The 22240-nt window shown below is 42.9% G+C and overlaps 2 protein-coding genes across 2 annotated transcripts in view; both read right to left on the reverse strand.

Moving 5' to 3' along the window:
* Positions 1-1298: 1298 nt before the first annotated feature.
* pdia4 (protein disulfide isomerase family A, member 4) lies at positions 1299-6785 on the reverse strand. The gene is made up of 10 exons (XM_056299547.1): positions 6498-6785; positions 5969-6152; positions 5474-5679; positions 5043-5181; positions 4510-4715; positions 4143-4301; positions 3703-3854; positions 3159-3315; positions 2580-2813; positions 1299-1980 (listed from the first exon to the last, which is right to left on the reverse strand). Exons 1-10 carry the CDS (start codon positions 6571-6573, stop codon positions 1565-1567), a joined length of 1929 nt encoding a protein of 642 aa, XP_056155522.1. The 5' UTR covers positions 6574-6785; the 3' UTR covers positions 1299-1564.
* A 599-nt stretch (positions 6786-7384) lies between these two features.
* LOC130129599 (polycystic kidney disease 1 like 1) overlaps positions 7385-22240 on the reverse strand; it is a 57243-nt gene continuing 42387 nt past the window's right edge. The window contains exons 36-55 of the mRNA XM_056299193.1: positions 22042-22215; positions 21759-21896; positions 21356-21472; positions 20519-21204; positions 20212-20296; positions 19767-19952; positions 19104-19222; positions 18892-19002; positions 18679-18787; positions 17957-18040; positions 17362-17534; positions 16869-17103; positions 12691-12795; positions 12226-12366; positions 11750-11884; positions 10748-11002; positions 9547-9708; positions 9256-9411; positions 8951-9063; positions 7385-8824 (exon numbers count right to left, since the gene is read on the reverse strand). Coding sequence (XP_056155168.1) covers positions 8281-8824; positions 8951-9063; positions 9256-9411; positions 9547-9708; positions 10748-11002; positions 11750-11884; positions 12226-12366; positions 12691-12795; positions 16869-17103; positions 17362-17534; positions 17957-18040; positions 18679-18787; positions 18892-19002; positions 19104-19222; positions 19767-19952; positions 20212-20296; positions 20519-21204; positions 21356-21472; positions 21759-21896; positions 22042-22215 — 3828 coding nt within the window. The 3' untranslated portion in view covers positions 7385-8280. The remainder of the gene's footprint in view (positions 8825-8950; positions 9064-9255; positions 9412-9546; positions 9709-10747; positions 11003-11749; positions 11885-12225; positions 12367-12690; positions 12796-16868; positions 17104-17361; positions 17535-17956; positions 18041-18678; positions 18788-18891; positions 19003-19103; positions 19223-19766; positions 19953-20211; positions 20297-20518; positions 21205-21355; positions 21473-21758; positions 21897-22041; positions 22216-22240) is intronic.

Raw genomic sequence — 22240 nt, forward strand, 5'->3', positions numbered from 1 at the left:
GGGAGGCCGCGTTGCACAACTGAGCAAGAAGATAAGTACATTAGAGTCTCTAGTTTGAGAAACAGACGCCTCACAGGTCCCCAACTGGCATCTTCATTAAATAGTACCTGTTAGAGCCTGTTTGTGCTGTCCTCTGAAGGGAGTAGTACACACCGGTGTAGGAAATCTTCAATTTCTTAGCAATTTCTCGCATGGAATAGCCTTCATTTCTAAGAACAAGAATAGACTGTCGAGTTTCAGATGAAAGTTCTCTTTTTCTGGCCATTTTGAGCGTTTAATTGACCCCACAAATGTGATGCTCCAGAAACTCAATCTGCTCAAAGAAGTGCCCATCCAACCAATCCAACTTGTGGGAGCTGCTTCTGGAAGCGTGGGGTGCAATTTCTCCAGATTACCTCAACAAATTAACAGCTAGAATGCCAAAGGTCTGCAATGCTGTAATTGCTGCAAATGGAGGATTCTTTAACGAAAGCAAAGTTTGATGTAAAAAAAATCTTATTTCAAATAAAAATCATTATTTCTAACCTTGTCAATGTCTTGACTCTATTTTCTATTCATTTCACAACATATGGTGGTGAATAAGTGTGACTTTTCATGGAAAACACGAAATTGTTTGGGTGATCCCAAACTTTTGAACGGTAGTGTAGATGAAGGCCACGTAAGACTTGAAGTCAACCCGAATTTTGATCCAACTGCATAATCCTGCAAAGATAAATTGACTCACAAAATAAATTTATTGACCTCAAGCAAGTCGTCTCTGCAAGTTGGTTTTCATACCACTCTGAATGAATAGAAACCAATGGCTACCAAAAAGGTAGGAAAAATGTTTTGAGAATGGTTGGTTGGGAGTAATCTATACGCGATTTGTAGCGAATGGGTTAAAACATACCGTCCTTTAACTATCCATCCATTATCCAAGCTGCTTATCCCAATTGGGGTCACAGGATGCTGGAGCCTATCCCAGCAGTCATTGGGCAACAGGCGGGGAGACACCCTTTAACTACAGTTAGAATATTAACACCGTCCATAGTGGATAAGTGTCTGTCAGTAACATATCAGCTTACCAAAATAAGTACTGGTTGGGTAAACTTGTATCGTAGTTTGTAGCCATTTTAACTTTGTAATTTCTAATGTGAAAATAAAGTTTATTTTCACAGAAAATAATGTGCTGCTTATTCCATTATAAAGGGATTGTGCAAATAACTTTGGTCTTTATCCACTATCAAAAAAGTTCCTTTTCTAATTATTATCAAGCATAGTTTACCTTGGGGACATATTTGCCATTTTACAAAAGCATCAGCCTTGAATTTTAGTGCTGGCCTGAAAGGCCACCACCATTTTTAATGGTTTATTTAAAAAGACCTTCAATCAGTGCTTACATGCTTTTTAGAAATGCAAGAGAGCAGATTCCCTTGGTATCAACAGAAACTACAAAAAAAATGGACTGAACATTGTAATCGCTGTAACTCAGTAACGCTCTCATCCTTGCCTGTCTTACCTCGCAGCTTCCCAGCACACACTGCTACAATAAGAGTTATTGGTTCTAAGTTGAGAAAAGAAATTCTCAGAGTTCATCTTTCTTCTGTGATAGCTTTGTGGCGTGCTGTTCAACAAACTTACTTAAACCTTCTATTGTTCGGTCCCCACCCTCCAGTTTGATTGGCTTCTGCTTGCCGTTGCTGGGCGCAAAGTATATTGTGGGGAAACCCTCCACCTTGTAGCCGTCGTGAGGCACGTCGTTTGCAGTGGCGTCCATCTTGGCAATCACCAGGTTCTTCTCTCCCTTGTATTTCTTACCCAAAGCCAGGTAGTCTGGCTCCAGCTTCTTGCAGTGGCCACACCATGGGGCATAAAACTCGATCAGGACGTCATTTGTGGCATCCATCACAATATCGTCAAAGGTTTTCCCAACAACCACCTTCACTGGTCCTTTGTTGTTCTTGGGCACAGGCTGGGACTTGATAATTGGTTGGAGTTTGCCTGTAGATGGCCATGTATGACAAATTTACAAAAATTAGTTCATATTTAGAGTGATTGTGATAAAGAAAACCAAGCAAAAAAGTTGATGTTTACTAAAGAGAATTTTCATTTGAGTTCCTGCTCAGACATTTTTTTGGGGGGAGGGGATTTCCACCCCCCCCTTTCCTCCCCTATTGTATCCAGTCTTCTGAGCCATCTCTGTTGCTGCTCCACCTCCTCTGCTGATCTGGGGAGGGCTGCAAACTACCACGTCTCCTCTGATACATGTGGAGTCACTAGTTGCTTCTTTTCACCTGACAGCGAGGAGTTTCACCAGGTGGACATAGTGTGTGGGAGGATCACGCTATTGCCCCGACCGACTAGAGGACGCGCTAATGCAGCGACCAGGACACATACCCACATCCAGCTTCCCACCCGTAGACACAGTCAATTGTGTCTGTAGGGATGCCCAACCAAGCCGGAGGTAACACAGGGATTCGAACTGGCGATCCCCGTGTTCGTAGGCAAAGGACTAGACCGCCACACCATCTGGACACCCTGCTCAGGCACTTCGATTCAAAATTTACCTCACTAAACTGCCAAAAAAACAAAAACCTTACCTTTCTTGAAGGCCATGACAAAGTCTCTCAGCACCTCAGCATCCAACTCCTCCGGCTCCATGGCATACTTTTTGCCTCCATCATCAAAAATTCCCACATTGACCTCCTCGCCACTCTCACTCAAGCCCAGGCTCTTCAGCTCATCAGAGTAATCTTCCTCATCAGCAATGGCAAAGGTGTACTCTGGGAAGTCTTTGGCCACCTCTAGCACCTTGGACCTCCAGAACTGAGTAGCTACAAGTCAGACACAGGAGTGAAAAGATCTGTTAGGATGTAGACGAGGTGTTACTGGTTGTCAGAGGATCTGTAGAATTTGCATCGCAACACAATGTGAAGGTACTCATAGCTCAGAAATCTAAACGTTTTACCCCCCCCCCCAATCTTTCTTGCAAGGGAGTCCACAATTGAGATTAACAAATCTTTCTGAAGAGACCCAAACTAGGCAGCATTAACAAACAAGCGGTGAACAAGTTATGCGATAATTAAAAAGAAAAATGACAGAACCAGATATGGCTGTGTGCCAAGTCCAAATTCAATATAGCGAGAAATATCTTTGCAGCAGTCAGGAAAAACCCTCACCTTTCCTGTAGTCAAAGCTGAAATCGACTCCGTAATACACAACCACCAGTGGTCTTTTAGTATAGCGCTTGGCATCATTGCTCTGTTTCCTGTGGCCCACCAGAGGTACCACATGTTTTTTAAAGAAGTCTTGAACATCTGACACCAGTGTGGATTCCTTTGAAATTAATTAATGAATACAAGATTGTTGGAATCCATTTTTTCCAAGTAACTAGGCAAGAATACAATTTGAAACCATGAGCATCATTTGTTAGGCAAACGCATCAACAGTTTCAGAACTCTGCTTTCACATCAAATCCTTGTCACTCTTATTTGAATCATTTAGTTAAATCAATGGTTTATTACTCCTATTAAAAACAAGTACAATGGGGGGGGGGGGGCAATGAGACTTTTCATAAGATGCATGGATTTCATCCAGTGAGACTAATGTTGGGCAAAGCAATTACAAATCCCTTTACTAGGATTTAAGCTTTCACGATATACTGAAATAGTTAACTGATCAGGCTGAGCACCTGGCTACCGTAAGAAGAAAAAAAAAAAGTACCTTCAAAGTGAGTGTGTGTGATGCTGGCTCATACTTAGAGTGAAACTTCTCAGGCTGAACCATGACAAGCTGCCCAGGGGACGCCTTGAGCAGTTTGACCACGTCAGAGGTAAAGGAGTGAAGGAATTTGAAATCTTCCCTCAGCGAGTTACCTGCAAAACCCCAAGTAAGCAGTTGGTAAGTACATTGTTAGATCCAGCTGTTTGAAATTTGCAATATTTAATGAATTTTTTGAGGTCTCAATATTTCACTACCTATATGATTACAACTGTACTGAAAATTACCATGTGACAATTTGTTTCCCAAAATGACAACTTCTACAGTTGTTCCCTTCATTACTGCTACCTTGTGATCATCTCTAAAATGGTGTATAAATCAAGGGCAAAGTTAACATGCTTACTGAAATGCTTTTGAGCAACCCAGGTCAGAGTTGTACTTACAGGCCTCCATGTAGATCTCAAGGGCTGCATCCTGCTCACTGGAGAACAAGCCCACAATGATGGAGTCATCACCATCTTTGATGAGCTCCTGCACTTGTTTCACAGTCTGGACCTGCTTGGAGGGAGGCCCCGCCTGCTCAGTCATGAAGTCAACAATGCCTACAGAAAGAGACAGAATGATCAGGTTAAAAAATAAAAAGTAGAAATTGAACACACAAACATGTAAATGTTGCACACACACAAGAGCAGATTTTGTATGCATAAAATAACAGTGCTACTCCTAACACTTCCTGGTAGCCACCTCATGCATCCATAATAATACTGAAAAGACCTCTTCCAACAGGGCATGAGACGATAAGCAACCTACCATAATTTTCTCTGGGCCCATTGTATTCAAAAGCCTTGCCCTTCCTGAAGATCTTGAGGGAAGGATAGCCGGAAACCTCGAAACGTGTGGCGAGCTCAGTCTCCACTGTGGCGTCCACCTTAGCCAAAGGAATGGGAGGAGAGCGCTGGCTGAGCTCCTTAGCTGCCTTCTCATATTCTGGAGCCAAGCGTTTACAGTGTCCGCACCTGAAAGGGCAAACAGAGAAAACAGATGACAACACATTCAAGCAATCAAATTTGATTTATTTTAAGTACAGCCTCACCGACTAAGCCCAGCTAATGTCATATTATCATGAATATATGAATGATTTTATTAGTTGCCCTCGAGTCATCCACTTTCCATCCCCTGGAGCTGGGACTTATTTTAAGTGTAACCTTGTCAATGTCAGGTAATTTAAAAGAAAAACATTTCCATTTACCTGCCACTTAGTTAAACCCTACTCTACTTTAACAGTGTCTACTGCAGCTACCGGTACAATTATCATTCATTATACATTTCATCATGGAACTAACCATGGAGCGTAGAACTCCACCAGAATTATGTCCGCATTGTTAACAGTTTCATCGAAGTTGTCCTTGGTTAAAACCAGCGTGGCCTCCGGAGGGGGCTTCCAATCTGGCTGAGCCACTTCTTTCACTCGAGCCACAATGGCTGAAACAAGCAGTAAACACATTTTATATTGGGATTTATAACAGGTTGATTAACTGACTATCAAACTTATACATTATTAAAACTTCCTAGACATTCAGATTGGTTGCTGTAGCCCACACAAACTTAACAAAAAGCAACACAATAATTCATCTATGACAAAAAAGGGATGTCTTCTGTAGGAATTCCATCACTAGATATTCCACTAGTTGTTTTGCTTTGCTTGTGAAAGAACTGTAGGTTGTATGATTATAATGAAAGAACATGGGCCCTGTTTTATGGAGGTTTCTCCTACCTTTCTCCGTCCTCTCTCCATCATACTCCACAGGTTCTCCCTTTTTCAGGATCTTGATGGTGGGATAACCTGACACATCAAACCTGCTCCCCAGATTGCTAGCCTTGGTTGCATCCACCTTGGCCACAGGTATTGGGGGATCATTCTCTTTAAGAGTCTGGGCGATTTTTTCATACTCTGGGGCGAATTGTTTGCAGTGGCCACACCTAAGAAATGAGCAATACTACATTAAGACCCACAAATGATGAAAATAGTATGGACATGGAAAAATGCATACTAGTAAATGAACCATTTGTGTAGCATTCATAAACAAGGGATAGCTTAAACCGGCTGCTCTTTTTGTGATACCCTTCAATGACCTAATAAAAAGTACTTTTACTGTTAAATCAGCTTTCTTATCCCAGCCGAAGAAATTTAACTGAAACAGATTTTGGATAAAATGTGAGTAAATATTGATTGCACAGTTTTTCTTCTAGATTAAGGAGGTCAAATTACCATGGAGCATAAAACTCAACCAGGACCGTGTCCTTGCCCTCAATGAAAGTGTCAAAGTTGTTGTCGGTGAGGACCAGGACCCCGTTTTCTTCTTTCACCTCTGTCCCATCATCGTCATCATCCTCCTCCTCCTCATCATCACTGTCACTTTCACCATCTTCAGCCATGTCCGTATTTGGTAAATCTTACAAAGAGGACACACATGATTAATGTTTTAAGAAGCTGCAATATGCATACTGCATAGTAATAGCTAACAAGTGCTACAGTCATCTTACAGTCAGACTATTTCACAGCTCTGATGTCAAACTTATGTAGGACATGCAACTCATGTGCTTTGGAATGAAGAGTTTTGCCAAGCCAAGAGTTTTGCCAAGCAAGTTAAGCAATTAGCTAGTTAGCTAACATGCTAAAAAGGACCAACAGGATGTTCACCCAGTCGGCTGCAAGCCAATTATTTTCAGCAGACAACAACGCTTTGCGAGTTATGCCCGAAGCAGTCACACACATTCGCAGAACAGCCAACACTTACCATCGTCACATCTGGCCACAGTCGAAAAATGTGCAAGGCCAAGTAATACAATGAGCAGCAGCGCAATCTTCCTCATCGTCCGGGACTCCAGTGGCGATACAACGTAGTTGAGCAACGTGCAGGATTCTTATTCAACCTATAACCGATTTTAACTACTACCAATGATGAACGTCATCAAAAATACTGACGATAACCGAGGTTATTGCAACCGGATCAATATGGGTCTGCGGCGATGCCTACCCTCTCCCTGCAATTTCATACAAACACTCCTGGAAAAAGACACGCCGCCTTCTTGACTGACTTGACTGACTTGCCACGTTCTGATTGGCTTTCATCGGTAGCATTCCTCCAATCATCTTTCGCCACTCAATTCCTGAAGCTTGTACGTTGACGAATCCCATTGGACAATTTTGTAGGTTTTGTTAATCAGTTTCCCAGGGTGTCTGACCAAATGTTATATCCCTTGTAGAATATGTACCCCTTTGGTTAAGACGTTTCTGTTTAACGTGAGGAAATTAAACATGCTGATCGCTGAATTGGTTGTTTTGTATTTTTGGATTATCAACTCGATTTTACAAACAAAATAGCATAAAGTGAGTGGTCTCTTGAGTTAACAAACATTCTGTAAAGATCTGTAAACTTGTTAAGTAAAATAAATTAATCTATTCCTCTGCATGTCCAGGGTGTCTCCCCGCCTGCCGCCCAATGACTGCTGGAATAGGCTCCGGCATCCCCACGACCCTGAGAGCAGGATAAGCGGTTAAGATAATGGATGGATGGATGAAGCTACACATCAATTGACTTTAAGATATAATCCAAATTGTATTGTTATGAGAGGCCAATCAAACACACACAATGTAATAACATACATCAATACAGCAGATTAAAGGAGAATTTTATTTAACTTGAAATAGCTCCAAAAATAGATCCAAAAATAATTTGACTGTAAATAATTGGGACTATCAATGTCTGGACAAAGTGTATGTGTTGTATGTTCTTCGTAAGATGCTTCTGCACCAGCAACACCCTCTCCCATAACAATTACCATTGTGAAATTGTCTCTAACATCTCATCAAAATATTTCCATAACTTGATATTTTGAATTGCCACATATTCTGATGTCATTCTTGTAATTACAGTAGGCTGATAGCTTGGAAAGACTTTGAAAATCATTAAATGTTACTTTATTTGAATAATTGGTTACATTATAATCTAGTGCAGCATTTCAAGTGTCCACACACGTACATTTCATACAACATCCAAAGCAATAAAGGTGCATCCTATTTCAGTCCCTCAGCTAAGTACCCTGTGTCATGGTTACGGTGTCACAGTAGTTGACAAATATTTACAGACCAAACCAGTCAACATCAAATAGAAAAAAAAAATCCTTTTGCCCGCTTTACAAGATCACATCAGATGAAACTTCATTGTGTGGGCATTAGGGGAATGCAAATGACCTGAGCAGAGAAATAGCATATGTATGAGCATGAATGAGACACATAAAAAGTATTTCTGATAATACACATGTTCAAACCCCCCGGACGTATTGGAACTACAGTGTGACATTGTCAGATTTCCCTTTTAAGGCAATCCTATTGGTTTTTATATTATCAGGTTATATGTCCAATCTCTTTTATGAAATAAAAGGCTTGAAGCTGAGGGTGTGCCCAATGAAAAACTATTAGAATGAGGAAATACAGGACTATGACATGATAAGAAAGGATCATAAAATTAGATTTTTGTGGGCTTCCAGGTTTTTGGTCCTATCCTTGAATCAGCACTGTCAGGCTATCCTTTGCTCTGGGTTCAATAGATCATGTAATGGGTCCTGCAGATTCTCAAACTCCTCTCTCTGAGGTATCTCATGGACCATAACCTCCACCACTACTGCTGTACGTGAGTGCCTGGTGGCCTGTGCAACTGAAACAATGTCTGTCCTATGTAAATGACTGTTGGCTTGGCTTCTTGGGTTTTTGCAAGCCCTTGAACTCAACCAACCACTATCAGCAGTCTTAGTCAGGTGACTGATTTGATTTGTCAGAGCCATATTCTGAACCAACTGATTTGCTGACCACCCACTAGATTGATGGCCTCCTGTCCCAGCCCCAGTTAGGGACACTGGGAGGAAGAGGCAGGTTTGTCCCCCTAGGGATGTGCGAGGGTCACCATCTTCATGATGAGAGTCGTATTTTGTTTGGTTCCCTTCAGATCTGTCGCTAGTTTGCAGAGACCCTCCATCAGATATGACATCTTGGTCCTGGTAGAAACTATTTTGCCTATGGAGTCTTTGCTGCAGGCATTGGATGGTCTCAAATCCAACCTGGGACCTGGTGGTAATTGAATACAAATGTCTCGTTGAAATCAGGATATTTGAATGGTTATGTAGAATTTTCACAAGGTGTTGAATGTCCTCAACTGTAAGATTAAACAGCTCTAAGTTTTACTTTTATTACCTAAGCAGGTGAGACGCAGATGAGTGTTCTTCACTGTGAGAAAGACAAGTGTCGAAGCTGCCATTCAGCGTCATCTCCCCTTTCATGACCCAATTTATGCTTAGAGCAGAGCACTGCAAAAGACACACAATGCTCAAACAGCAGGTAATACATCTCCATTGTGTCCCTGTGTTGCATTCTTTGAAAGAGATAGCGGGTTAGTGTGTGTGTGTGTGTGTGTGTGTGTGTGTGTGTGTGTGTGTGTGTGTGTGTGTGTGTGTGTGTGTGTGTGTGTGTGTGTGGACTGCCTTGGTCACCTCTCTTACCAGGCTAGGGGGCCTCTGTATGGGGGAGACAGAAGAGGTGTGCTCCCTGTAGTGGTGGACCTTGGGTGGCAGGGTGTGGTGCAGGCTATCATTAAGAGTATTGAGTCTGAACAACAGCTCATCCACCAAGATCTCAAACTCCTCAAAATAGTAGTCCTGAGGACCAACAAATAAATTAAACATAACTGCTAACAACATCTTGCACATTACAAAATTATAAATTATATTAAGGGGTACAATGAAGTGGAAATCCTTTTTGAGTTGAAGGGCCCATAGCAGCAGTTTGCTCACCCTCCTTGCGATGCGGATATCTGTACGTGTCAGCCTTTTTTGGCCAAGGAGCGCAGAGAGCTTGTCTCTGATGTAGATGGCTATCTCTGACAGCGTAACGACGTCTCTCCTACGATTGGTTCTTTTAGCAGCTTTAACCACTGATGACACCACAACTACAGGCTGCAACCATAAAGAGATGAGCCAGGTCTGATATAGGACACAATGATGGCCAATGTTGTTATTACATTAGGACTGAATAAAAGGCACTACTTTCATTGCAAACAGGTTGTGGTCTTACTAACAGTGCAAGCAATGGACATATTTAAGGGATTTCACTTCCCTTGTTTATCCATCTCTTCATTCAAGCACCACTTTGTTCCTCCATTGATTGGTTTAGTCTTCCATTAGCTCAATCACATGCCATACTTAACGACTGAGTTGAAAGCATAAACGCTACAACCCAGAAGATCTGTATGCAAACAATTGCCCTTTTTGATACTTTCTGTTGTGGGCACAACGAAACTGCAATCATATATACTTTTGTTTTGATGATTACTGCCTTGTAGGGCTTTCTAGGGAAAATGATATGGCACATAGCATTTTATGCCTTTATCATAGCAGCCAAATGTGGATGAAAAAAAGGAAGATAGAGGCATGTTTTAATTTGGAGCAAAGTTGTTAAGGCTAACAAGCAGATATGGCGGAAAAAGCTCATAGAAGACATTTAGTAACAGATAATAAAATATCAACAGCTAAAATCCATGTTCAACAAAGGGTTTTTTTTTGCACAGCAGTGGGGAGGGTGGTAAAACAACAGCACTTGCAATTGTGTTTTGATTTGAATGGATTTCTGGGCTTTGGATGGCTCAAACAAAAGCACAGTTACCAGTGTTACCAAAGGTCTTAGTAAATTAAACAAAAACCACAGTCTCCTGGATGTTTACTAGCAGATATTACTGAAGAAGAAAATTGTAAAACTATAACTCTTTCTGTGTGTGTGTGTGTGTGTGTGTGTGTGTGTGTGTGTGTGTGTGTGTGTGCGTGCGTGTGTGCGTGCATGTGTGTGTGTGTTTTACTTCACATTTTTTTCACTCTTGTCCTTTGTGTTTTTTGAGATGTTATAATCAGATCCTATTCATTAAACTAGAAAGGTTTAATGTGAATTCCCTAAAAGTGTAAATGTTGAAAGTGAAGTAAATGACTATGGATATGTCCATACCACTGCCGTCCACAGCAGAGTGGAGGTGAGACAGAGAGCTCCATGGTAAATGGTTTCTGACAGGCTGGCAGGAGACTGTACAGGATCCTGCCCTGACAGAAAGAAGCCCCTGAGGCCTGTGAAGCCCCTGAGGCCCCGGTAGTGAGACAGCAGGGTCTGAAGAGAGACAGGAATGGACCTAAATGCCCAAGACCTTTGAATGAACAGCAGGTTGCCCAAGCAGGATAGCCCCACCACCAGGATAAGACATAAAACCTGGAGTATCACAGGGAGAAGAACATATGTACATATTTATTTACTTAATATGTATCTATCTATCTATCTATCTATCTATCTATCTATCTATCTATCTATCTATCTATCTATCTATCTATCTATCTATCTATCTATCTATCTATCCTTCCATCCATCCATCTAGCTATCTGAGTTTCTTCATTTTCTAGACAAAAAAAATAGCAATTTTACCAGTATTTTACCAGTTCTGACAAAAACGAGATGTGTTTGATGTCCCTTCGAACACATATCTTTATATATGGCTATGCATTTAGTTAGATTTTTGGAAAAAATTCCTTTAAGTTTAAAAACGAAAAATTGATGGATTTTCACAAATGTGGGGTGATCGTTGTCTCAAAACCACTCAGAAGGTAAATGGAGTGTCATAATTCCAGTCTTACAAACTGTCAAAAGCACTCTAATGTTGTTCGAGCAATACTTCGGCTTGTTTTTAAGACCTGTTTTCAATGTGAAGCTGGTGAACTAAAAAAGGTGGACAAAGAGCAAAGATGCTACAGAGTGTCTTTTTAACCTATACGAATGGCAGACAGGGCAGGGCGGAAGCCAGAAAAACCCTCATTTTAATATATTGTTTAATGATAAAACAAGTGTGAGTGGTCTTAATTTTACGCTGTAGTAAACATCAAAGTGAGACATACAGAAAGCTATGCAGTCTATTCTAACTGTAAAGGGGGTATTACCATGCACAGTGTCATACTATGTGTTTACCATTGGCCAAACGAGGCTGGAGAGTGACAGCTGGAATATTATAGCAGATGTAGCCGTCACCCTGTGGACTCTCAGCAAACCCACACACCTTATTGAAAGCAGGAAGAGCATCAGGCCACGTAAAGTACAGATATGCTGTGGACATAAACAGCAGGGTGTCATCAGCATCATCAGATAGATAGATAGATAGATAGATAGATAGATAGATTGATAATGTGGTTTAGTTTTCTCACCAATTATCGTAAGAGAAACAGGATGTAACAGGATATACGTTGCACCATTTTTCTAATGTAAATATTTGTGTTTCTTTCTTTGCCCTTCTCCCCAATCTCCCTATCTACTACTCAACCTCTCCTGCTCTCTCCTTCACACTCACTCACACACCCCTCCCTTCACCTTTATCTCCCCTTCCATTCTTTTCTGCTTTCTTCCTCCCATTTGCCCCCTCCTCCCATCTGCCCCCCTCTCGCTCCCACCTTTTGGCATGAGGCCAGGAGGCTGATGTCAACATGCTCTCTGTAGTTATGTCTGAGTAGCAGGTCCACAACCTCGAAGATAATAACGGAGTGACAGATGTAATAAATATAGTACACTAGGATTACTAGCAGCAGACTGACCTGTAGAAAGAGACAGACAGACATACAGACAGACGAGAGTATGGGAGAGAGGTTACAAAATAGTTTCTATACTCGTAAAGTGGAATCAACAGATTTCATAGTCAGCAGTAAACTGTGTTGTGCAGTATGCCCTTCAAATACCATTTCTGTGATAAATTTCAAAGGTGTGTTTGTTTAAGTGCAAGAAGTTAATTCAACCTTTCAGCTAGGTTACTCTGACCTTGTTCTGTGCCGTTTTGTGTGCGTGTGTATGTGTGTGCAACTTTTTCTGCCCGTGTGTGTTAATACAAGTGTGGCTGACCACGTATACTGTAACTGTTTCACCTCCAGACAATTGCAGGGTGTCCTCAAGTATCCCATCAGCCCTTGTTGCCCTGCTGAGCAGACCTGATGGCAGAGCTGCAGCAGAGTGATGAGGAGGAAGAGGAGCTGGAGCGGAAGGAAGAGATAACATTGCAAAATGTCTGTGAATGTTCTCATTCATCCAGGTCATAGTTATCCAAAGGAATTGAATCAAGTGCAACTGGACTTGGTTATATATCCATCAGACTAGCTTGGTCTAGTCAGAAAGGCACAAACTGATGAAGCCTCTTTGATGAGAGGCGAAACGTCTTCACAGATATATAACCAAGTCCAGTTGCACTTGATTCAATTCCTTTGGATAACATTGCAAACTTTGAAGTCTGTCATCGTTTTGTACTGGTTCTGTGTTGGTTCTCTTTTCCTGTTGTTATTTAGGAGCTAGTTTGTGCTGATTCATGTGATGAGAACCACATTGGCCCCACATGAGAAAATCACTGCTGAGTGACAAAAGAGCTGACCTAAGACATCCATTTGTCACAAGAAAAATATATTATAATAAACAAGGAATCAAAATTAATTAGGATGTGATTCAAATTGCTGCCCTGGATGGCAGTCCAGATGTGTTGCTGCCACTTGTTTTGTTCATACCTATCATTTCTGCCAATAAAGTAAAATCACTTTTTTATGTTAAAACTACTCCTTAATATCCAAAGAACTTCTGTAGGAGCCCATTTATTTGACTAATTCATATAAAAAATACAACATTCAAAGGGAGGCTCCAACACAAAACGATATGAAACTAACTTAGCATGATGTGTCAAATCATATTAGGTCTCTGGGGAAAGCAATTGTTGGAAAAAATTGTCACAAAAAAATCTGGATTTTGGTGGAGATGTGTGTCACTGTGTCATATAATGAGATGGTTGTGGTCGTATTTTAACATTAGGTAGGCAGCTACCAACAAATATAGGGTAGAAACAGTGTTGCAGCATCCCTCTAACAATCAACAGTCTTTGTGCTACGTTTTAATTTCCTCCCTGAAATCAGATCATTCATATTCTTATCAATTCATTTTCCATATTTCATCTGCTTTTGCTTATTAGCCACTGTGGATAATAAAATGTTCTCTAAAATACCGTATATTAGCAGCCTTGTTACAGACTGATTCATATTATTGTACACCTATATGTACTTTAGCACAATCTGACTTCTGAGTAAAGACATGTCCAGAGGCAGCGAGAGAGGAGGAAAAGTAGGAGTGTGGAGGTGAGAGTGGGAACTTTGAATGTTGACACTATGACTGGTAAAGGGAAAGAGCGGCTGATATGATGGAGAGAAGAGGGGTAGCTAAATTGTGTGAGCAAGAGACCAGGTAGAAGGGGAGTAAGGCCAGGAGTATCGGAGGTGGGTTCAAACTCTTCTACCATGATGCGAATGGGAGGAGAAATGGGGTAGGGGTAATTCTGAAGGAAGAATATGTCAAGAGTGTGCAGGAGGTGAAGAGAGTGTCAGACAGAGTGATGAGTATGAAGCTGGAAATTGAAGGTGTATTGCTGAATGTTATCAGCGCATATGCCCCGCAAGTTGGGTGTGAGATGGAAGAGAAAGAAGAATTCTTGAATGTGCTGGATGACGTGGTGGAGAGGGTACCCAAGGAGGAGAGAGTGGTGTTTGGAGCGGACTTCAATGGACATGTTGGTGAAGGGAACAGAGGTGATGAGGAGGTGATGGGTAGGTAGGGTGTCAAGGAGAGAAATGTGGAAGGACAGATGGTGGTGGATTTTGCGAAAAGGATGGAAATGGCTGTGGTGAATACATATTTCAAGAAGAGGGATGAACACAGGCTGACGTACAAGAGTGGAGGAAAGTGCACACAGGTGGACTATATCTTATGTAGAAGGCGTGATCTAAAAGGGATTGGAGACTGCAACATAATGACAGGGGAGAACGTAGCCAGGCAGCATTGGATGGTGGCCTGTAGGATGGTGGATGGTGGATGGCCTGTAGCATTGGATGGTCGCCTGTAGGACTCTGGAGACCAAGAAGAGGAAGCGAATGAAGGCAGAGCCGAAGATCGAATGGTGGAAGTTGAAGAAGGAAGACTGTTGTGTGGAGTTCAGGCAGGAGTTAAGACAGGCACTGGGTGGTAGTGAAGAGTTGCCGGATGGCTGGGCAACCACTGCAGAAATAGTGAGGGAGACAGCTAGGAAGGTACTTGGTGTGTCATCAGGACAGAGGACGGAAGACAAGGAGACTTGGTGGTGGAATGAGGAAGTATAGCAAAGTATACAGAGGAAAAGGTTGGCAAAGAAGAAGTGGGATAGTCAGCGATATGAAGAAAGTAGACAGGAGTACAAGGAGACGCAGCGTAACGCAAAGAGGAGAGGTGGCAAAGGCAAAGGAAAAGGCTTATGGTGAGTTGTATGACAGGTTAGACACTAAGGAAGGAGAAAAGGACTTGTACCGATTGGCCAGACAGAGGGACTGAGTTGCGAAGGATGTGCAGCAAGTTAGGGCTATCAAGGATAGAGATGGAAATGTGCTGACAAGCGAGGAGAGTGTGCTGAGAAGGTGGAGAAGGGGTACTTTGACGGACTGATGAATGAAGAAAATGAGAGAGAGAGAAGGTTGGATGATGTAGGGATAGTGAATCAGGAAGTGCAGTGGATTAACAAGGAGGAAGTGAGGGCAGCTATGAAGAGGATGAAGAGTGGAAAGGCAGTTGGCCCTGATGACATACCTGTGGAGGCATGGACATGTTTAGGAGAGATGGCAGTGGGGTTTTTAACTAGATTGTTTAACACAATCTTGGAAAGTGAGAGGATGCCTGAGGGGTGGAGAAGAAGCATACTGGTACCAATTTTCAAGAACAAGGGCGATGTGCAGAACTGCAGCAACTACAGAGGTATCAAGTTGATCAGCCACAGCATGAAGATATGGGAAAGAGTAATACAAGCTAGGTGATGATTAGCGAGCAGCAGTATGGTTTCATGCCAGGAAAGAGCACCACAGATGCGATGTTTGCTTTGAGAATGTTGATCGAGAAGTATAGAGAAGGCCAGAAGGAGTTGCATTGTGTCTTTGTAGATTTAGAGAAAGCATACGACAGGGTGCTGAGAGAGGAGGTGTGGTATTGTATGAGGAAGTCGGGAGTTGCAGAGAAGTATGTAGGAGTGGTGCAGGATATGTATGACGGAAGTGTGACAGTTGGGGTTGAGGTGTGTGGTTGGAATGACAGATGGATTCAAGGTGGAGGTGGGATTACATCAAGGATCCGCTCTGAGCCCTTTCTGGTTTGCAATGGTGATGGACCGGTTAACGGACAAGATAGGGCAGGAGTCTCCATGGACGATGTTGTTCACGGATGACATTGTGATCAGTAGCAAGAGTAGGGTGCAGGTTGAGGAGAGCCTGGAGAGGTTGAGGTATGCACTGGAGAGAAGAGCAATGAAAGTCAGTAGGAGCAAGACGGAATACCTATGCGTGATGAGAGGGAGGACAGTGGAATGGTCAGGATGCAAGGAGTGGAGGTGATGAAGGCATATGAGTTTAAATACTTGGGGTCAACTGTCCAAAGTAACGGGGAGTGCAGTAGAGAGGTGAAGAAGAGAGTGCAGGCAGGGTGGAGTGGGTGGAGAAGAGTGTCAGGAGTGATTTGCGACAGAAGGGTACCAGCAAGACTTAAAGGGAAGGTTTACACAAGATGCTTGTGAGACCAGCTATGTTATATGGTTTGGAGACAGTAGCACTGTAGAAAAGACAGGAGGTGGAGCTGGAGGTGGTAGAGTTGAAGATGCTAACATTTTCACTGGGAGTGACAAAGAAGGACAGGATTGGGAACGATTATATTAGAGGGACCGCTCAAGTTGGACGGTTTGGTGATAAAGCAAGAGAGGCAAGATTGAGATGGCTTGGATATGTGTGGAGGAGAGATGCTGGGTATATTGGGAGAAGGATGCTGAATATGGAGATGCCAGGGAAGACGAAAAGAGGAAGGCCAAAGAGGAGGTTTATGGATGTGGTGAGGGAAGACATGCAGGTGGCTGGTGTGACAGAGGAAGACGCAGAAGACAGGAAGAAATGGAAACGGATGATCCGCTGTGGCAACCCCTAATGGGAGCAGCGGAAAATAGTAGTAGTAGATACTGTTGTTAATATATTTCTGTTTTGGGTGCTCGTCTGCACAACTGGTGTTTTACCTGACAGACCATAATGATATAGTCCCATGCAAACACATTGTGATGGATCCTGGCTGACTGAACGGCAGCAGATGGCAGCAAGATACCGGTGGGGCTCTGCACAGTCAGCAGGGTCACACTGGTGAAAAGGTTTGCTGCAGGGGTGTACAAGGTGATCTGGACTTTCACTGCCACCGTCTGTCTGCTCAGCCAGCTGCCTGAATGCAGAGACCTCAGTCGGGACAATGCCTCATCCCTGTGGGCAGACAAAGGAGATGAGAGTGATATCAAAAGGTCTTAATAGATGATTCTTCAAGATGTTTTTATTTTTCAGCATTAAATAGTTCAAATAGGGGGCATCGTTTGCCAAGTCATTTTCATATAGGATTAACGCTTAATCTAAACCTGCTCAGGGGCATTCAACCCTCTCCTCTAAGAATATCTTACATTAAACAAATATGAAAAAAGTGTGTGGGTAAGAGAATTTAAAGGATTATCTGTGTGTGACTCTGACCTTGTTCGGCCGAGGCCAACAGTGGCGTTTGGTCCTGAGTAGCAGCCGAAATGGCTGCATACCTGTTGAGAGGCTGCCATGTTTAACACTACAGCAGAGTCCAAGTTACTGCAGGCTTCAGACCACAATACAGACAGACAGTCTGGGGTCATGTCCGCCATCGCACTAGGGATCTGAGTGGAAAAAACCCAATTTATTTAATGAACTTTCGAAAAAAACAAGGCTAATTGTTTCAACTATGCAACCAGAATAGAAAAAATGGTAAACAATTATGGCATCGTGTCAGCAAGTAAAACTCATGATATTTTCAGTCAGGTGACAATGTAGATTAAAATTTATTATCTTAAACTTATATTCCTTAACTCATTATTTTAGTGTTAAAGGGAATCAATTTACTGAAGTGTTTGTACCAAAAGTGACCTGAATACAACTGGTCTGGATTATTCCCTTGTTGCCTCAGCCAACACTAACAAATAGCAGCCTCTGCTGTTAAGGGTGGTTACTACATGTACATAATAGAATCAACAATAAAGTCACTGACTTCCATTCTACATGTAATTTGAATTCCTTATGATATATATGTCAGCTGGGTTACCCAGCACTGAGATGAGTTAGCCACTTCCACCTTCCAAAGGACCGGCTCCCCGATCAGTATGTGCGCTCTCTGAACGACGTGAGCCTGAGGAGAAAAACAAAAAGTGAAAAGGGAACAAAACTATATTGTCTGTCTACACACACAGTTGCTTGCACAAGGACCAGAGTCAAAAACTTTTTTTTTTTGTGGATTTTCTCCCCCAATTGTATCCGGCCAATTGCCCCACTCTTCCAAGCTGTCCTGGTCACTGTTTCACCCCCTCTGCCGATCCGGGGAGGGCTGCAGACTGCAACATGCCTCCCCTGATACATGTGGAGTCACCAGCTGCTTCTTTTCACCTGACAGTGAGGAGTTTTGCCAGGGGGACATTGCACGTGGGAGGATCATGCTATTCCTCCAACTCCCCCTCCCCCCTGAACAGGTAACCCGACTGACCAGAGGAGGCACTATTGCAGCAACTAGGACACATACCCACATCTGGCGTCCCACTCACAGACACGGCCAATTGTGTCTGTAGGGACAGTCGACCAAGCTGGAAGTAACATGGGGATTCGAACCGGCGATCCCTGTGTTGGTATGCAACAAAACAGACCGCCACGCTACCCAGACATCCAAAAATATGAATTTTAAGCCTTTGTCTGGACTAGGAAACATCTTTTGAGGCATGAAAACCACTTGCATGGGTTGATGCCTAGGGAGCTGTGACCTTGGTCTCACCTTACCTTGGTTGTGGTAGATGCCTTCTTGTACAGCACATCTAACAGACTGGTCTGAGTCCAGGTCCACCAATCATTGTGGTCTCCGATTGAAAGAAAGGAATTATGTGGGTCACTAGGTAAAGACAATAATTGTGCATGTTTAAGTGTTTGTGTGTAAGAGAGCGGGACAGAGTGAGAGACTGAGAAAGAGAGAGACTTTATGTTGTAATGTGTTACCTGGTGAACTGTACTCTAACATCTTTGTTGAGTTGGTATTGGTCAGTGGAGAAACTGCCATTGTTTATACAAAGCATAAGTAGCAGCATCGAAACAGAGATTGACCATTCCCTGTAAGACAGACAGAGACAAAATGTTTCACACAGTTTCAGCCCTAACACACAAATAAGACACATCAACACACACAAATGCAACTTCAAACACACACACACCTGAGTGTTTTATGGATGAGAGTCTCTTTTCTCTTCTTTGCACGAATCTTCCTCAGCTCTGCTGGACTGGGCGGGCGCACAAGACGCAGGTACCGGGCTCGCTTACGAGCTACCAGCAGCTGTCAATCATAAGTGATTAGTTCTTGTAGAATAGAATAGAATAGAATAGAATAGAATAGAATAGAATAGAATAGGGCGTCCAGGTAGCATAGTGGTCTATTCTGTTGCCTACCAACACGGGGATCGCCAGTTCGAATCCCCATGTTACCTCCGGCTTAGTCGGGCATCCCTACAGACACTATTGGCCGTCTCTGCAAGTGGGAAGCCGAATGTGGGTATGTGTCCTGGTCGCTGCATTAGCACCTCCTCTGGTTGGTCGGGGCGTCTTTTTGGGGGGGAGGAGGAACTGGGGGGAATAGCATCATCCTCCCATGTGCTACATTCCCCTGGTTTCACTGTCAGGTGAAAAGAAGTAGCTGGCAACTCTACATGTATCGAAGAGGCATGTGGTAGTCTGCAGCCCTCCCTGGATCGGCAGAGGGGGTGGAGCAGCGACCAGGACGGCTCGGAGGAGTAGGGTAATTGGACAGGTACAATTTGGGAGAAAAAGGGTGGGAAAAAAAAAGAAAAAAAGAAAGAAGAATAGAATAGTTGGGATATTACCTTTTCAAAGTGTAAATACTTCTCCTGAGGGTATCTTAATGGGCTGTGCTGGAGATTTGGTTGATAAGCACTGTCTTGGCTCAACAGTTTCAAAGCCTCGATATTACATCCCGGGGTAATAGAGAAATGGTAAAAGTCTCGCCTCTCTCTGTACCAAAAGGAAACCCCCGCTGCTACTATGAATATCTGTTGAAGAAGAAAAAACAACCTCTGATGTGTAGAGGGCTCATTGGCTTCCAAAAACAATGCTTGATAATTTTTCTAAGGATCAAGAGTCAAGTGTTTACTTGAACTCTTATTTTAACTTATAAATCTTGAATGTATTTTCCAGGTAATCAAAGTTTAGGATTAAAGTTTGTTCATCTATTTTGTGGTACAACATGTATGGTTTAACACTGGTTGGGTGCAATTTGGTGTCTAGTTTGAGATGTTTTGTCTCACTTACCAATGCCGGCTGGATGAGGAAGATACAGGAGAGCAGTGAGAAAAAGAGGGAGTGAGTCCATAGCAGAACCTTACCGCTGCAAAACCTGACACAGCAACACACGCACACACCCACACACACCCACACACACACACAACACACACACACACACACACACACTATGCTATAACATAAATAATGATGTGATGAAGAAAGATATATCTCACAATAAATGGAATGTTAGATGTAGTCAAGTATTATAGGCCCCACTGGCTTTAAACTGAGGCCTTTGTGCATTCTCATGATGATGGCATTACGTCTCCACTACCTTGTTCCGAACACAGCAGTTAGCACCAGACAGGCGATGGACAGCAGCAGACACAGCAGCCAGCCCAGGTAGTGACACCAGCGGGTTATTCCTCTGACTCTCCTCAGGCTGCATTTGGCTTGGGAACCACAGCTGCAGTCAGAGTACTCTTCCTGGTGGTGACATCTGTCACTACCATCACTGCTGCCAAGCATCCTGCTGGGGTTGTGGTGGCCATCCTCAAAACCACTGGAGTTTGAGGAGCCAATCACCTGGGTGACAGGATCGGTGTCTTCCTGAATCATGAGACTCATATTCGTTTGGGTTGCTGTGACCATCTGAGTCACTGGATCCTTGTCGCAGGGGATGATTTGGTTCTTATCTCTCCCACGAGTCAGTTGTTGATGCTGATGCATCAAATCTTTCTGAAGGACTAGATCCTTGCCTGCCACAGACACTGAAGTCCTGTTATCAGTCTTGATCACTGGACTCCCAACACTCCTACTGTTCAAGACATTTATTCTCCCTTGGTTTATCAGATCCTTTTCTTTCCCCAAAGTTATCAGATCTCCCGTGTCCCCTTGAGTGGTTAGACCTTGAAGTCCTAGGTCTGGACTGCCTTGATTTGACAAATCTTTCTCCCTCTGGGTAATTGGTTCTATCTGAATCATAGCTTCTTCATCTTTATCTGAGACCAGGTCTTGGCTCTACAAGAAACAATGGGAGATTGAGGTTGGAAAGAGATTTGACAGTGTGTGACAGAGAGACAAAAAGGTCATGAGATGATAGGGAGAATGAGGCAGTCACATGTGGAGAGACACAAACACAGAGCCATTTTGACAAATCTGCTCGAAGTACCTGCTGTTTTTTCCCCCATGCTTCCTGTGCCCACAGCTGAAGCCCATTCCAAGGCAGATGTGAATCTGAAAAAAAGGAGAGGAGAGCGAAAGAGAGATAGGAATGGAGGAAGGAAGAGGGCACCAAATGAACAAAAAAAAAAGAGGAACAAGGAGGTGAAAGAGGGAAAAAGGGAGAGATATTTGGGTAATACTCCTTGTAATGGTGAAGAAGATAGAATATCATCCTGCTATATGAAAGAAAAACTGCATGGACTTTACTTTCATGAATCAAGATGGCATTTCCATTACCCCAGCTTAATGTGTTGGAGAATTAAGGTTTACATTTGTTAATGCAAACTTCTCAGCATGGTCTGAACCCTACCGTCAGCAGAGTAAACGTCAGACTTCGTGCTTTGACCCACTTTGAACCCAGGCTCTACTTCACGCAAACAAAACAGAAAGGAAACCATTATAGCTGCTGGCAATACTACCAGCACACTCAATACTCCCGTCTTCAAGGAAACAGCAGACACATCAATGAATCCTAATTCGAAGGTCCACTGTAAAACAAAAGACCAGGAGCTATACTTCAGGGTTGAATAATGCAGTAATGTACACATAATGATACAGTACTTTGAAGGAGACTGTGTGTCAAGCAGCTAATATATACAAAATGTGTTGACTTTGAACTTTTTTTTAGCCTACTTGTTCCTCCATTTTTGAAATGACAAGTGCGTTGACACACATGTACCCCAGCAGTAGCAGGAGACAAATACTGAGGCGTTGAGTGTGTGTGAAGGAGCTAGGGGAGTGGTGGCTGTACACAGACACCCAGAGGTGGAAGTCAGCCAGGTAGTCCCATAGATGGAAATGCAGCAGCTGCATATACAAGTAGAGGAATACA

This window comes from Lampris incognitus, chromosome 19, assembly GCF_029633865.1.
Source record: "Lampris incognitus isolate fLamInc1 chromosome 19, fLamInc1.hap2, whole genome shotgun sequence".
In the NCBI taxonomy this organism is placed as follows: Eukaryota; Metazoa; Chordata; class Actinopteri; order Lampriformes; family Lampridae; genus Lampris; species Lampris incognitus.

What these genes read in the sequence shown, in the direction of transcription:
- pdia4 (XM_056299547.1), bottom strand. Translation starts at nt 6,573, where the DNA reads ATGAGGAAGATTGCGCTGCTGCTCATTGTATTACTTGGCCTTGCACAT. An exon ending in GTGGAGTTCTACGCTCCATG is followed by an intron (nt 4,716 to 5,042) that starts GTTAGTTCCATG and finishes TTGCCCTTTCAG; the next exon opens with GTGCGGACACTGTAAACGCT. An exon ending in TGAGATCTACATGGAGGCCT is followed by an intron (nt 3,855 to 4,142) that starts GTAAGTACAACT and finishes GGGGTTTTGCAG; the next exon opens with GTAACTCGCTGAGGGAAGAT.